Source organism: Pagrus major, chromosome 18 (assembly GCF_040436345.1).
Source record: "Pagrus major chromosome 18, Pma_NU_1.0".
Classification (NCBI taxonomy): domain Eukaryota; kingdom Metazoa; phylum Chordata; class Actinopteri; order Spariformes; family Sparidae; genus Pagrus; species Pagrus major.
This window is the reverse complement of record NC_133232.1, coordinates 25,545,359-25,559,878: the sequence shown is the minus strand read 5'-3', so window position 1 is coordinate 25,559,878 and position 14,520 is coordinate 25,545,359. Positions and strand designations below refer to the sequence as shown.

Below are 14,520 nucleotides of genomic sequence, written 5' to 3'. Positions count from 1 at the left end.
GGACGCGCAAAACGGCGACGTCGCCTTTCGTGTGAGTTTCAGCACCGCGGAGCTGTCCGGCTTTTCGGAGCTCTGCAGTTTTTACAACGCTTCCCTGTCATGGCGACCGTGGGTTAGGATTTTTTCGAGTAAACAGCGCCCCTTTTCGCAAATTGCAGGGAAATATGTTACAAGTGAGGCACATTTTAAGAGTGATCAGGTTGTAAAAGTTGAAATCTGAAGTCAACGTGTTTGACTGCTGCAGATATTTTTGAAAGGAGTTATGTTGTTTGGCTAAACCTTTGTTAAATAACGTTATACTCTTAATGCCATCACTCGGTATATGGCAAGTTAAATGATAGTAAACACTAGAAAGTACAGAAGAAATTATAACTTTGTTCATACCTGCAGAGTAGACGCTGCTGAGTCACTAGTGTCTGTCAGCCCTGTGCCTCTCGGTATACTGGACACGATGTATCTGGAGCCCTTTGGCACAGGCTGTCTGACCACCATCTTCCCTTTCCTGGTCTCTGCTAGAAACAGACTGTACCAGTAGGCATCGTTGGAGACCAGAGTGGAGTCTGCGATGGTGGAGTTCCTCTCACTGAGCAAACTGTTCCTGCAGGGAGGAGCCGCTTTGCTGGGCTTGGGTGTCTGACACTTGAGCACGATGGTGACCAATATGGTGATGAGCAGGAGAAAAGACACCGAGCCCAGACCGATGACCAAATACAGGTTGAGGTCTGAGAAGATATCGTATTCTAGAGGTACCTCAGTCATGTCAGAGTAGGCCTTAACGGCAGTCTCCACTGTGGACAGCTTGATGGTGACTGTAGCAGAGAGAGCAGGCTCCCCGTTGTCCTTGGCAATAACAACCAGTCTCTGGTGGCGCGGATCTCTGTAACTGAACATCCTCATAGTCCGGATCTCTCCGTTGTATTGGTCCAGACTGAACAAGGTGGCGTCAGTCACCTGTAGAAACTGGTAGGTAATCCGAGAGTTGTGCACCGAGTCGGTATCTAAGGCTATCACCTTTGCAACCAGAGAGCCTTTATCGGTGGATCTGGGGATCTTTTCCTCCACCACAGAGCCGTGTGCGCGCCACGGAGACACAATGACCGGAGCGTTGTCGTTCTGGTCCACAATAATGATGTGGACGGTGACGTTACTGCTGAGAGGAGGAGAGCCAGAGTCTCTGGCCTCGATGTGGAAAAGAAACTCCTTCTCGATCTCATAGTCAAAAGTTTTCAGTGCGTAAAGATTCCCGTTCTCTGGATTGATGGAGAACAGCATGGACATGGAGGTGTTGGCTACCTCCTTCTCTAGGATGAAATAAACTAGATACTGGTTTTCATGGAGGTCAGGGTCAAACGCAGTGAGTGAGCTGAGCAGGGCCCCAGGTGCGTTATTCTCCATGACACGTATAGTATAAAATGACTGAGGGAACTGTGGAACATTGTCATTAACATCCAGCAGCTCTAACGTCATAGTTTCATTGTCAGATAAAGGAGGTGAACCTCTGTCTGTGACGGTAAAAGTGACGTCATACTCTGGAACCTTCTCACGGTCTAGCGGCTCTGACACCACTAATTCATAATAGTTATCAGAGGACTCCCTCAGTTTGAAAGGCATATTATCTGGAATACGAAGATCCACCACTCCATTGTCTCCTGAGTCTTTATCACTGACACTAACTACAGCTATCACTGTGTCTAATTCTATGTTCTCATTGACTGGACTCTGAAATGATTTAATAGATATTTCTGGGTGGTTGTCGTTCATGTCTTCAACAAGAATCTTTATTGTACATTGTCCTGACAAACTATTGGCTCCTTTATCAGTGGCTATCACTTCCATATCATAAATTTTGAAATCTTCATAATTTAACATTCCTTTAACAGTGATTTCACCAGTGGAAGGATTCAGATGAAATGTTTCTTGTGTTTTCTCTGACGTATATAAACTGTATGAGTATGTTATATCAGAATTTGACCCCTCGTCTAAATCTGTTGCATTGAGATGAACAACGAGACTTCCAATGGGAGAATTTTCCATTATTTTTATATTATAACTGACTCTGTCAAATGTAGGAGCATTATCATTAGTGTCCAAAACTCGAACAATAACACTTGCAGTCCCTGAACGAGCAGGTGTGCCTCCATCTACAGCTGTGAGTATTAAATTATGAACAGCTTGCTGCTCTCGATCCAAATTCTTACTCAAAATAAATTCAGCAAATTTTGACCCATCTCTTCCGGTCTGAACTTCAATATTAAAATGTTCACTGTCACTCAGATGGTATGTTTTCACTGAGTTGCTTCCAACATCAGGATCAACTGCATTGCTCAAAGAGAATCTCTCTCCCTTTGGTGTCGCTTCAGAAATATCTAAATGTATGACGTCTCGTCGAAATTCTGGGGCGTTGTCGTTCATATCCAAAATTTCTACTTCAATATTAAAAATTCTCACCGGGTTTTCTAGTATTGCTTCCAGTTTTAGATAGCAAGACGCCGAAGACTTTGTAGTACAAATATATTCTCTGTCTATCTTCTCCACAACATACAGCTCCCCAGTCTCTTTGTTCACGTCCAGATATTTCTTATTTGCAATGATGTCCAGACGCATCTTCCTCTGATTCAGTGTTTTAACATCCAGACTGAGATCTGTAGCAAGGTTTGCGACAACTGATCCTTCTTTCATCTCCTCTGGTATTGAATAATGAGTCACTGAAGACGATATGTTACGAACGAAAGAAAGGAGAAAAACGAGCAGCACGTACCTTTTACAAGGACGCATTGTTACAAAGGACCCCATTGTTGTATAGGTTCACGGCACTTAAGCCAATATAACGCACATTTCCAAATATATCCAAGTTTATACTTCCGGCCCTGGTCTAAGGCATAATCTTATGGTTTTAATCCAGGTGATATATATGCGCACAAAACAGGCGGTCGCGTTGTCGTCGTTGCGTTTCAGCACCACGGAGCTGTCCCGTTCCTTCAAACTGCCCGAATGACAAAATTCCCTGTCATGGCGGCCATTGCCTGTTTTTTAACAAGAGAACAGCGCCACCTTTTGCATTTTGAAACACTCTGTGGTTGACAGAAGCACTTTGCAGTGCAATTTATACATTTAAAGTGGATTTACAACGATATTTTTCGTAGATGTTTATTGAAGATAATCATCAGACTGATTTAAAATTTGTAATCTTAAAATTTCTACGATACAATATAAAATGCCACTTCAGTTTAGAAAATGTAGAATTAAAACCAAATGCAAACTACACTCTTACCTGCAGAGTAGAAGCAGCTGAGTCACTAGTGTCTGTCAGCCCTGTGCCTCTCGGTATACTGGACACGATGTATCTGGAGCCCTTTGGCACAGGCTGTCTGACCACCATCTTCCCTTTCCTGGTCTCTGCTAGAAACAGACTGTACCAGTAGGCATCGTTGGAGACCAGAGTGGAGTCTGCGATGGTGGAGTTCCTCTCACTGAGCAAACTGTTCCTGCAGGGAGGAGCCGCTTTGCTGGGCTTGGGTGTCTGACACTTGAGCACGATGGTGACCAATATGGTGATGAGCAGGAGAAAAGACACCGAGCCCAGACCGATGACCAAATACAGGTTGAGGTCCGAGAAGATGTCGTATTCTAGAGGCACCTCAGTCATGTCAGAGTAGGCCTTAACGGCAGTCTCCACTGTGGACAGCTTGATGGTGACTGTAGCAGAGAGAGCAGGCTCCCCGTTGTCCTTGGCAATAACAACCAGTCTCTGGTGGCGCGGATCTCTGTAACTGAACATCCTCATAGTCCGGATCTCTCCGTTGTATTGGTCCAGACTGAACAGGGTGGCGTCAGTCACCTGTAGAAACTGGTAGGTAATCCGAGAGTTGTGCACCGAGTCGGTGTCTAAGGCTATCACCTTTGCAACCAGAGAGCCTTTATCAGTGGATCTGGGGATCTTTTCCTCCACCACAGAGCCGTGTGCGCGCCACGGAGACACGATGACCGGAGCGTTGTCGTTCTGGTCCACAATGATGATGTGGACGGTGACGTTACTGCTGAGAGGAGGAGAGCCAGAGTCTCTGGCCTCGATGTGGAAAAGAAACTCCTTCTCGATCTCATAGTCAAAAGTTTTCAGTGCGTAAAGATTCCCGTTCTCTGGATTGATGGAGAACAGCATGGACATGGAGGTGTTGGCTACCTCCTTCTCTAGGATGAAATAAACTAGATACTGGTTTTCATGGAGGTCAGGGTCAAACGCAGTGAGTGAGCTGAGCAGGGCCCCAGGTGCGTTATTCTCCATGACACGTATAGTATAAAATGACTGAGGGAACTGTGGAACATTGTCATTAACATCCAGCAGCTCTAACGTCATAGTTTCATTGTCAGATAAAGGAGGTGAACCTCTGTCTGTGACGGTGAAAGTGACGTCATACTCTGGAACCTTCTCACGGTCTAGCGGCTCTGACACCACTAATTCATAATAGTTATCAGAGGACTCCCTCAGTTTGAAAGGCATATTATCTGGAATACGAAGATCCACCACTCCATTGTCTCCTGAGTCTTTATCACTGACACTAACTACAGCTATCACTGTGTCTAATTCTATGTTCTCATTGACCGGACTCTGAAATGATTTAATAGATATTTCTGGGTGGTTGTCGTTCATGTCTTCAACAAGAATCTTTATTGTACATTGTCCTGACAAACTATTGGCTCCTTTATCAGTGGCTATCACTTCCATATCATAAATTTTGAAATCTTCATAATTTAACATTCCTTTAACAGTGATTTCACCAGTGGAAGGATTCAGATGAAATGTTTCTTGTGTTTTCTCTGACGTATATAAACTGTATGAGTATGTTATATCAGAATTTGACCCCTCGTCTAAATCTGTTGCATTGAGATGAACAACAAGACTTCCAATGGGAGAATTTTCCATTATTTTTATATTATAACTGACTCTGTCAAATGTAGGAGCATTATCATTAGTGTCCAAAACTCGAACAATAACACTTGCAGTCCCTGAACGAGCAGGTGTGCCTCCATCTACAGCTGTGAGTATTAAATTATGAACAGCTTGCTGCTCTCGATCTAAAGTCTTTTCTAAGATCAAATCGGCAAACTTCGACCCTTCTCTTCCGGTCTGAACTTCAATATTAAAAAAATCGCTTTCACTCAGATGATATGTTTTCACTGAATTAGTTCCAACATCAGGATCAACAGCATTACTCAGAGAAAATCTCTCTCCTTTCGGCGTCGCTTCAGAAATATCTAAATGAATGACGTCTCTTCGAAACTGTGGGGCGTTGTCGTTCATATCCAAAATTTCTACTTCAATATTAAAAATTCGTACTGGATTCTCAAGTGTTACCTCCAGTCTAAGGTAGCAAGACGACTTTGCAGGGCAAATATATTCTCTGTCTATCTTCTCCACAATATACAGTTCACCAGTCTCTTTGTTCACGTCCAGATATTTCTTATTTGCAATGATGTCCAGACGCATCTTCCTCTGATTCAGTGCTTTAACATCCAGACTGAGATCTGTAGCAAGGTTTGCGACAACTGATCCTTCTTTCATCTCCTCTGGTATTGAATAATGAGTCACTGAAGACGATATGTTGCGTACGAAAGAAAGAAGAAAAAGGAGCAGCACGTACCTTTTGCAATACTCCATTGTTACATCAGACCCCATTGTTGTGTGTGGGTCCACTGTTTTCAAACGAAATTCCTCACGTTTCCGGTAATATTGAATTTTGTTGTAAAGATCGTAATCCCAAAGATCACAAAATCTCAATCCCGTCGACGTTTCTGCGCTAAAAAGAGGAGCGCGTTTTCAGTGTAGATGTTCAGCACCACGGAGCTGTCCGGCTGTTTCGCGTTCTGCCCTCGATCACAACGTTTCACTGTCATGGCGTTCATGGGCTGGCATTTTACTGACAAAACAGCGCCACCCTTTAGTTTTGCAGGACCCTTTTAGGTGCATTTAACATCATGCTCAATAAAAATATTTTATTCATATCAATGTAAGTTTAAATTGACTTTTCCTGACAAGACTAATGTCATGTATTGACATTATTTATGAGCTTTACTTTTAAATCCGACTAACCTAAAAAAAATTAGTATCACACAAAATGACACTAATCGTTGATAAATTGCACATATGAAAACAAATATCTATAATCCACTCTTACCTGCAGAGTAGAAGCAGCTGAGTCACTAGTGTCTGTCAGCCCTGTGCCTCTCGGTATACTGGACACGATGTATCTGGAGCCCTTTGGCACAGGCTGTCTGACCACCATCTTCCCTTTCCTGGTCTCTGCTAGAAACAGACTGTACCAGTAGGCATCATTGGAGACCAGAGTGGAGTCTGCGATGGTGGAGTTCCTCTCACTGAGCAAACTGTTCCTGCAGGGAGGAGCCGCTTTGCTGGGCTTTGGTGTCTGACACTTGAGCACGATGGTGACCAATATGGTGATGAGCAGGAGAAAAGACACCGAGCCCAGACCGATGACCAAATACAGGTTGAGGTCTGAGAAGATGTCGTATTCTAGAGGTACCTCAGTCATGTCAGAGTATGCCTTAACAGCAGTCTCCACTGTGGACAGCTTGATGGTGACTGTAGCAGAGAGAGCAGGCTCCCCGTTGTCCTTGGCAATAACAACCAGTCTCTGGTGGCGCGGATCTCTGTAACTGAACATCCTCATAGTCCGGATCTCTCCGTTGTATTGGTCCAGACTGAACAGGGTGGCGTCAGTCACCTGTAGAAACTGGTAGGTAATCCGAGAGTTGTGCACCGAGTCGGTGTCTAAGGCTATCACCTTGGCAACCAGAGAGCCTTTATCGGTGGATCTGGGGATCTTTTCCTCCACCACAGAGCCGTGTGCGCGCCACGGAGACACAATGACCGGAGCGTTGTCGTTCTGGTCCACAATAATGATGTGGACGGTGACGTTACTGCTGAGAGGAGGAGAGCCAGAGTCTCTGGCCTCGATGTGGAAAAGAAACTCCTTCTCGATCTCATAGTCAAAAGTTTTCAGTGCGTAAAGATTCCCGTTCTCTGGATTGATGGAGAACAGCATGGACATGGAGGTGTTGGCTACCTCCTTCTCTAGGATGAAATAAACTAGATACTGGTTTTCATGGAGGTCAGGGTCAAACGCAGTGAGTGAGCTGAGCAGGGCCCCAGGTGCGTTATTCTCCATGACACGTATAGTATAAAATGACTGAGGGAACTGTGGAACATTGTCATTAACATCCAGCAGCTCTAACGTCATAGTTTCATTGTCAGATAAAGGAGGAGAACCTCTGTCTGTGACGGTGAAAGTGACGTCATACTCAGGAACCTTTTCACGGTCTAGCGGCTCTGACACCACTAATTCATAATAGTTATCAGAGGACTCCCTCAGTTTGAAAGGCATATTATCTGGAATACGAAGATCCACCACTCCATTGTCTCCTGAGTCTTTATCACTGACACTAACTACAGCTATCACTGTGTCTAATTCTATGTTCTCATTGACTGGACTCTGAAATGATTTAATAGATATTTCAGGGTGGTTGTCATTCATGTCTTCAACAATAATCTTTATTGTACATTGTCCTGACAAACTATTGGCTCCTTTATCAGTGGCTATCACTTCCATATCATAAATTTTGAAATCTTCATAATTTAACATTCCTTTAACAGTGATTTCACCAGTGGAAGGATTCAGATGAAATGTTTCTTGTGTTTTCTCTGACGTATATAAACTGTATGAGTATGTTATATCAGAATTTGACCCCTCATCTAAATCTGTTGCATTGAGATGAACAACGAGACTTCCAATGGGAGAATTTTCCATTATTTTTATGTTATAACTGACTTTGTCAAATGTAGGAGCATTATCATTCGTGTCTGAAACATGAACAATAACACTTGCAGTACCTGAACGAGCAGGTGTGCCTCCATCTACAGCTGTGAGTATTAAATTATGAACAGCTTGCTGCTCTCGATCTAAAGTCTTTTCTAAGATTAATTCGGCAAACTTCGAGCCATCTCTTCCGGTCTGAATTTCAATATTAAAATGTTCACTCTCACTCAGATGGTATGTTTTCACTGAATTAGTTCCAACATCAGGATCAGCTGCATTGCTCAGAGAGAATCTCTCTCCTTTCGGTGTTGCTTCAGAAATATCTAAATGTATGGCGTCTCGTCGAAATTGTGGGGCGTTGTCGTTCATATCCAGAATTTCTACTTCAATATTAAAAATTCGTAGTGGATTTTCTAATATTACTTCCAGTTTCAGATAGCAAGATGATTTTGTGTTGCAAAGATACTCTCTGTCAATCTTCTCCACAACATACAGCTCCCCAGTCTCTTTGTTCACGTCCAGATATTTCTTATTTGCAATGATGTCCAGACGCATCTTCCTCTGATTCAGTGTTTTAACATCCAGACTGAGATCTGTAGCAAGATTTGCGACAACTGATCCTTCTTTCATCTCCTCTGGTATTGAATAATGAGTCACTGAAGACGATATGTTACGAACGAATAAAATAAGTACGACGCACACGTACCTTTTGTATGACTGCATTGTCAAGAAGGACCCCATTGTTGTGTGCGGGTTCACGGTTTGAGGCGCTTCAGCCGATATAGTACATGTTTCCGCTGATGTAAAAAATTTCCTTTCAGCCCTCGATCAAAACATTTTTCTGCAGTTAAAATCCCAACAAGATTTAGTCGCAAATAAAAGCTAATTGCTGCTTGACGCTGCTGCGAGTTTCAGCACCACGGAGCTGTCCGGTTGTTTCAATGTCTGCCTCGCTGACTAAGATTCAGTGTCATGACGTTCATGGGCTGGTATGTTTTGGAGTAAACAGCGCCACTCCTTGCATATTACCAGATGCTACACTTAAAGCTTACACTACCCAGGAAACCTCAAACTAAAAATGAGTTTAAGATTAAACACAGCTGCTTTTGCTGCTTACAGTAACACAGTTTAGCAAATTATCCAGCTATGTAGCTGAATGTTGCAACCATAAATATTTTGAAGAGGACATTAAACTACATAATTTGAAAAGAACAGCAATAAATGTCTACAGTGGACTCTTACCTGCAGAGTAGAAGCTGCTGAGTCACTAGTGTCTGTCAGCCCTGTGCCTCTCGGTATACTGGACACGATGTATCTGGAGCCCTTTGGCACAGGCTGTCTGACCACCATCTTCCCTTTCCTGGTCTCTGCTAGAAACAGACTGTACCAGTAGGCATCGTTGGAAACCAGAGTGGAGTCTGCGATGGTGGAGTTCCTCTCACTGAGCAAACTGTTCCTGCAGGGAGGAGCCGCTTTGCTGGGCTTTGGTGTCTGACACTTGAGCACGATGGTGACCAATATGGTGATGAGCAGGAGAAAAGACACCGAGCCCAGACCGATGACCAAATACAGGTTGAGGTCTGAGAAGATGTCGTATTCTAGAGGTACCTCAGTCATGTCAGAGTATGCCTTAACAGCAGTCTCCACTGTGGACAGCTTGATGGTGACTGTAGCAGAGAGAGCAGGCTCCCCGTTGTCCTTGGCAATAACAACCAGTCTCTGGTGGCGCGGATCTCTGTAACTGAACATCCTCATAGTCCGGATCTCTCCGTTGTATTGGTCCAGACTGAACAAGGTGGCGTCAGTCACCTGTAGAAACTGGTAGGTAATCCGAGAGTTGTGCACCGAGTCTGTGTCTAAGGCTATCACCTTGGCCACCAGAGAGCCTTTATCGGTGGATCTGGGGATCTTTTCCTCCACCACAGAGCCGTGTGCGCGCCACGGAGACACAATGACCGGAGCGTTGTCGTTCTGGTCCACAATAATGATGTGGACGGTGACGTTACTGCTGAGAGGAGGGGAGCCAGAGTCTCTGGCCTCGATGTGGAAAAGAAACTCCTTCTCGATCTCATAGTCAAAAGTTTTCAGTGCGTAAAGATTCCCGTTCTCTGGATTGATGGAGAACAGCATGGACATGGAGGTGTTGGCTACCTCCTTCTCTAGGATGAAATAAACTAGATACTGGTTTTCATGGAGGTCAGGGTCAAACGCAGTGAGTGAGCTGAGCAGGGCCCCAGGTGCGTTATTCTCCATGACACGTATAGTATAAAATGACTGAGGGAACTGTGGAACATTGTCATTAACATCCAGCAGCTCTAACGTCATAGTTTCATTGTCAGATAAAGGAGGAGAACCTCTGTCTGTGACGGTGAACGTGACGTCATACTCTGGCACCTTCTCACGGTCTAGCGGCTCTGACACCACTAATTCATAATAGTTATCAGAGGACTCCCTCAGTTTGAAAGGCATATTATCTGGAATACGAAGATCCACCACTCCATTGTCTCCTGAGTCTTTATCACTGACACTAACTACAGCTATCACTGTGTCTAATTCTATGTTCTCATTGACTGGACTCTGAAATGATTTAATAGATATTTCAGGGTGGTTGTCGTTCATGTCTTCAACAATAATCTTTATTGTACATTGTCCTGACAAACTATTGGCTCCTTTATCAGTGGCTATCACTTCCATATCATAAATTTTGAAATCTTCATAATTTAACATTCCTTTAACAGTGATTTCACCAGTGGAAGGATTCAGATGAAATGTTTCTTGTGTTTTCTCTGACGTATATAAACTGTATGAGTATGTTATATCAGAATTTGACCCCTCATCTAAATCTGTTGCATTGAGATGAACAACGAGACTTCCAATGGGAGAATTTTCCATTATCTTTATATTATAACTGACTTTGTCAAATGTAGGAGCATTATCATTAGTGTCTGAAACATGAACTATAACACTTGCAGTACCTGAACGAGCAGGTGTGCCTCCATCTACAGCTGTGAGCACTAAATTATGAACAGCTTGCTGCTCTCGATCTAAAGCCTTTGTTAAGATTAATTCGGCAAATTTTGACCCATCTCTTCCGGTCTGCACCTCAATATTAAAATGTTCACTGTCACTCAGATGGTATGTTTTCACTGAATTGCTTCCAACATCAGGATCAACTGCATTGCTCAGAGAGAATCTCTCTCCCTTTGGCGTCGCTTCAGAAATATCTAAATGAATGGCGTCTCGTCGAAACTGTGGGGCGTTGTCGTTCATATCCAAAATTTCTACTTCAATATTAAAAATTCGTAGCGGATTTTCTAATATTACTTCTAGTTTGAGGTAACAAGACGTTGATGATTTTGTCGGGCAAAGGTATTCTCTGTCTATCTTCTCCACTATATACAGCTCCCCAGTCTCTTTGTTCACGTCCAGATATTTCTTATTTGCAATGATGTCCAGACGCATCTTCCTCTGATTCAGTGCTTTAACATCCAGACTGAGATCTGTAGCAAGGTTTGCGACAACTGATCCTTCTTTCATCTCCTCTGGTATTGAATAATGAGTCACTGAAGACGATATGTTACGAACGAAAGAAAGGAGAAAAACGAGCAGCACGTACCTTTTACAAGAATGCATTGTTACAAAGGACCCCATTGTTGTGAGTAGGTTCACGGCAGTTCAGCCAATATAACGCACATTTCCAAATATATCCAAGTTTATACTTCCGGCCCTGGTCTAAGGCATAGTTGTGTGATTTTAATCCAGGTGATATATTTGCGCACAAAACGGGCGGTCGCGTTGTCGTCGTTGCGTTTCAGCACCACGGAGCTGTCCCGTTTCTTCAAACTGCCCGAATGACAAAATTTACTGTCATGGCGGCCATTGCCTGTTTTTTAACAAGAGAACAGCGCCACCTTTTGCATTTTTAAACACTCTGTGTTTGGCATGAGCACTTTACAGTGCAATTTATACATTTAAAGTGGAGTTTGAACGATGTTTTTGCAGAGGTTGCAGAATAGAACCATCAGACTGATTTAGTATTTGTAATCTCACAATTTCTACGATACAGTATAAAATGCCACTTCAGTTTAGAAAATGTAGAATTAAAACCAAATGCAAACTACACTCTTACCTGCAGAGTAGAAGCTGCTGAGTCACTAGTGTCTGTCAGCCCTGTGCCTCTCGGTATACTGGACACGATGTATCTGGAGCCCTTTGGCACAGGCTGTCTGACCACCATCTTCCCTTTCCTGGTCTCTGCTAGAAACAGACTGTACCAGTAGGCATCGTTGGAGACCAGAGTGGAGTCTGCAATGGTGGAGTTCCTCTCACTGAGCAAACTGTTCCTGCAGGGAGGAGCCGCTTTGCTGGGCTTGGGTGTCTGACACTTGAGCACGATGGTGACCAATATGGTGATGAGCAGGAGAAAAGACACTGAGCCCAGACCGATGACCAAATACAGGTTGAGGTCCGAGAAGATGTCGTATTCTAGAGGCACCTCAGTCAGGTCAGAGTAGGCCTTAACAGCAGTCTCCACTGTGGACAGCTTGATGGTGACTGTAGCAGAGAGAGCAGGCTCCCCGTTGTCCTTGGCAATAACAACCAGTCTCTGGTGGCGCGGATCTCTGTAACTGAACATCCTCATAGTCCGGATCTCTCCGTTGTATTGGTCCAGACTGAACAAGGTGGCGTCAGTCACCTGTAGAAACTGGTAGGTAATCCGAGAGTTGTGCACCGAGTCGGTGTCTAAGGCTATCACCTTGGCAACCAGAGAGCCTTTATCGGTGGATCTGGGGATCTTTTCCTCCACCACAGAGCCGTGTGCGCGCCACGGAGACACAATGACCGGAGCGTTGTCGTTCTGGTCCACAATGATGATGTGGACGGTGACGTTACTGCTGAGAGGAGGAGAGCCAGAGTCTCTGGCCTCGATGTGGAAAAGAAACTCCTTCTCGATCTCATAGTCAAAAGTTTTGAGTGCGTAAAGATTCCCGTTCTCTGGATTGATGGAGAACAGCATGGACATGGAGGTGTTGGCTACCTCCTTCTCTAGGATGAAATAAACTAGATACTGGTTTTCATGGAGGTCAGGGTCAAACGCAGTGAGTGAGCTGAGCAGGGCCCCAGGTGCGTTATTCTCCATGACACGTATAGTATAAAATGACTGAGGGAACTGTGGAACATTGTCATTAACATCCAGCAGCTCTAACGTCATAGTTTCATTGTCAGATAAAGGAGGTGAACCTCTGTCTGTGACGGTGAAAGTGACGTCATACTCTGGAACCTTCTCACGGTCTAGCGGCTCTGACACCACTAATTCATAATAGTTATCAGAGGACTCCCTCAGTTTGAAAGGCATATTATCTGGAATATGAAGATCCACCACTCCATTGTCTCCTGAGTCTTTATCACTGACACTAACTACAGCTATCACTGTGTCTAATTCTATGTTCTCATTGACTGGACTCTGAAATGATTTAATAGATATTTCTGGGTGGTTGTCGTTCATGTCTTCAACAATAATCTTTATTGTACATTGTCCTGACAAACTATTGGCTCCTTTATCAGTGGCTATCACTTCCATATCATAAATTTTGAAATCTTCATAGTTCAACACCCCCTTTACTGTAATTTCACCCGTGATAGGATTCAGATTGAATGTTTCTTGTGTTTTCTCTGACGTATATAAACTGTATGAGTATGTTATATCAGAATTTGACCCCTCATCTAAATCTGTTGCATTGAGATGAACAACAAGACTTCCAATGGGAGAATTTTCCATTATTTCAATGTTGTAACTTACTTTGTCAAATGTGGGTGCGTTATCATTTGTGTCTAAAACGTGAACAATAACACTTGCAGTGCCAGATCTAGCTGGCCGTCCTCCATCTACAGCTGTTAGTATTAAATTATGAACAGCTTTTTGCTCCCGATCTAAAGTCTTTGTCAAAATCAAATCAGCAAACTTGGACCCATCTCTTCCTGTCTGAACTTCAATATTAAAATGTTCACTTTCACTTAAATCATATGTCTTAACTGAATTGGTCCCAATGTCAGGATCAACTGCATTGCTCAAAGAGAATCTTTCTCCAATGGGCGTTGCTTCTGATATATCCAAATGTATTGCATCTCTTCGAAATTGCGGGGCGTTGTCGTTAATATCCAGAATCTCCAGCTCTATATTAAAGATTCTTAATGGATTTTCAAGTATTACCTCGAGCTTGAGATAGCACGATGCTGACATCTTCGTGGGGCAATGTTCTCTGTCAATTTTCTCCACAATATACAGTTCACCAGTCTCTTTGTTCACATCCACATATTTTTTATTAGCGATTATGTCCAGACGCATCTTCCTCTGATTCAGTGTTTTAACATCCAGGCTGAGATCTGTCGCAAGGTTTGCAACGACTGATCCTTCTTTCATTTCCTCCGGTATGGAGTAGTGAGTCACCGAAGCATATGTATGATAAACGATAGAAAAAAGAACAATGAGCGCCACGTACCTTGTGTGCGATTGCATGGTTGCAGCGGACCCTATTGTTGTGTGGGTATTCACTGTTCGAGGCACTTCAGCCGATATAATGCATCTTCCCGCTGATGTGTAAAATTGCCTTTAAGATCTCGATCAAAACACACTGTTGCGATTTAAATCCCAAGGAGATGCCGTCTGAATAAAGAGCGAAATGGTGGT

At 43.6% G+C, this 14,520-nt stretch overlaps 5 protein-coding genes across 5 annotated transcripts in view; all 5 read right to left on the bottom strand.

Moving 5' to 3' along the window:
- LOC141013584 (protocadherin alpha-C2-like) overlaps positions 1-11,483 on the bottom strand; it is a 39,605-nt gene extending 28,122 nt beyond the window's left edge. The window contains exon 1 of the mRNA XM_073487358.1: positions 9,075-11,483. Within this exon, the coding sequence (XP_073343459.1) occupies positions 9,075-11,483 (2,409 nt within the window). The remainder of the gene's footprint in view (positions 1-9,074) is intronic.
- On the bottom strand, positions 379-2,793 carry LOC141013489 (protocadherin alpha-C2-like). The gene has a single exon (XM_073487241.1). The coding sequence runs from the start codon at positions 2,791-2,793 to the stop codon at positions 379-381; it is 2,415 nt and encodes an 804-aa protein (XP_073343342.1).
- On the bottom strand, positions 3,260-5,674 carry LOC141013798 (protocadherin alpha-C2-like). The gene has a single exon (XM_073487660.1). The coding sequence runs from the start codon at positions 5,672-5,674 to the stop codon at positions 3,260-3,262; it is 2,415 nt and encodes an 804-aa protein (XP_073343761.1).
- LOC141013488 (protocadherin alpha-C2-like) lies at positions 6,120-8,573 on the bottom strand. The gene has a single exon (XM_073487240.1). The coding sequence runs from the start codon at positions 8,571-8,573 to the stop codon at positions 6,120-6,122; it is 2,454 nt and encodes an 817-aa protein (XP_073343341.1).
- Positions 11,484-11,949: 466 nt separating the features above from the next.
- LOC141012940 (protocadherin alpha-C2-like) lies at positions 11,950-14,349 on the bottom strand. The gene has a single exon (XM_073486484.1). The coding sequence runs from the start codon at positions 14,347-14,349 to the stop codon at positions 11,950-11,952; it is 2,400 nt and encodes a 799-aa protein (XP_073342585.1).
- Positions 14,350-14,520: the final 171 nt, after the last annotated feature.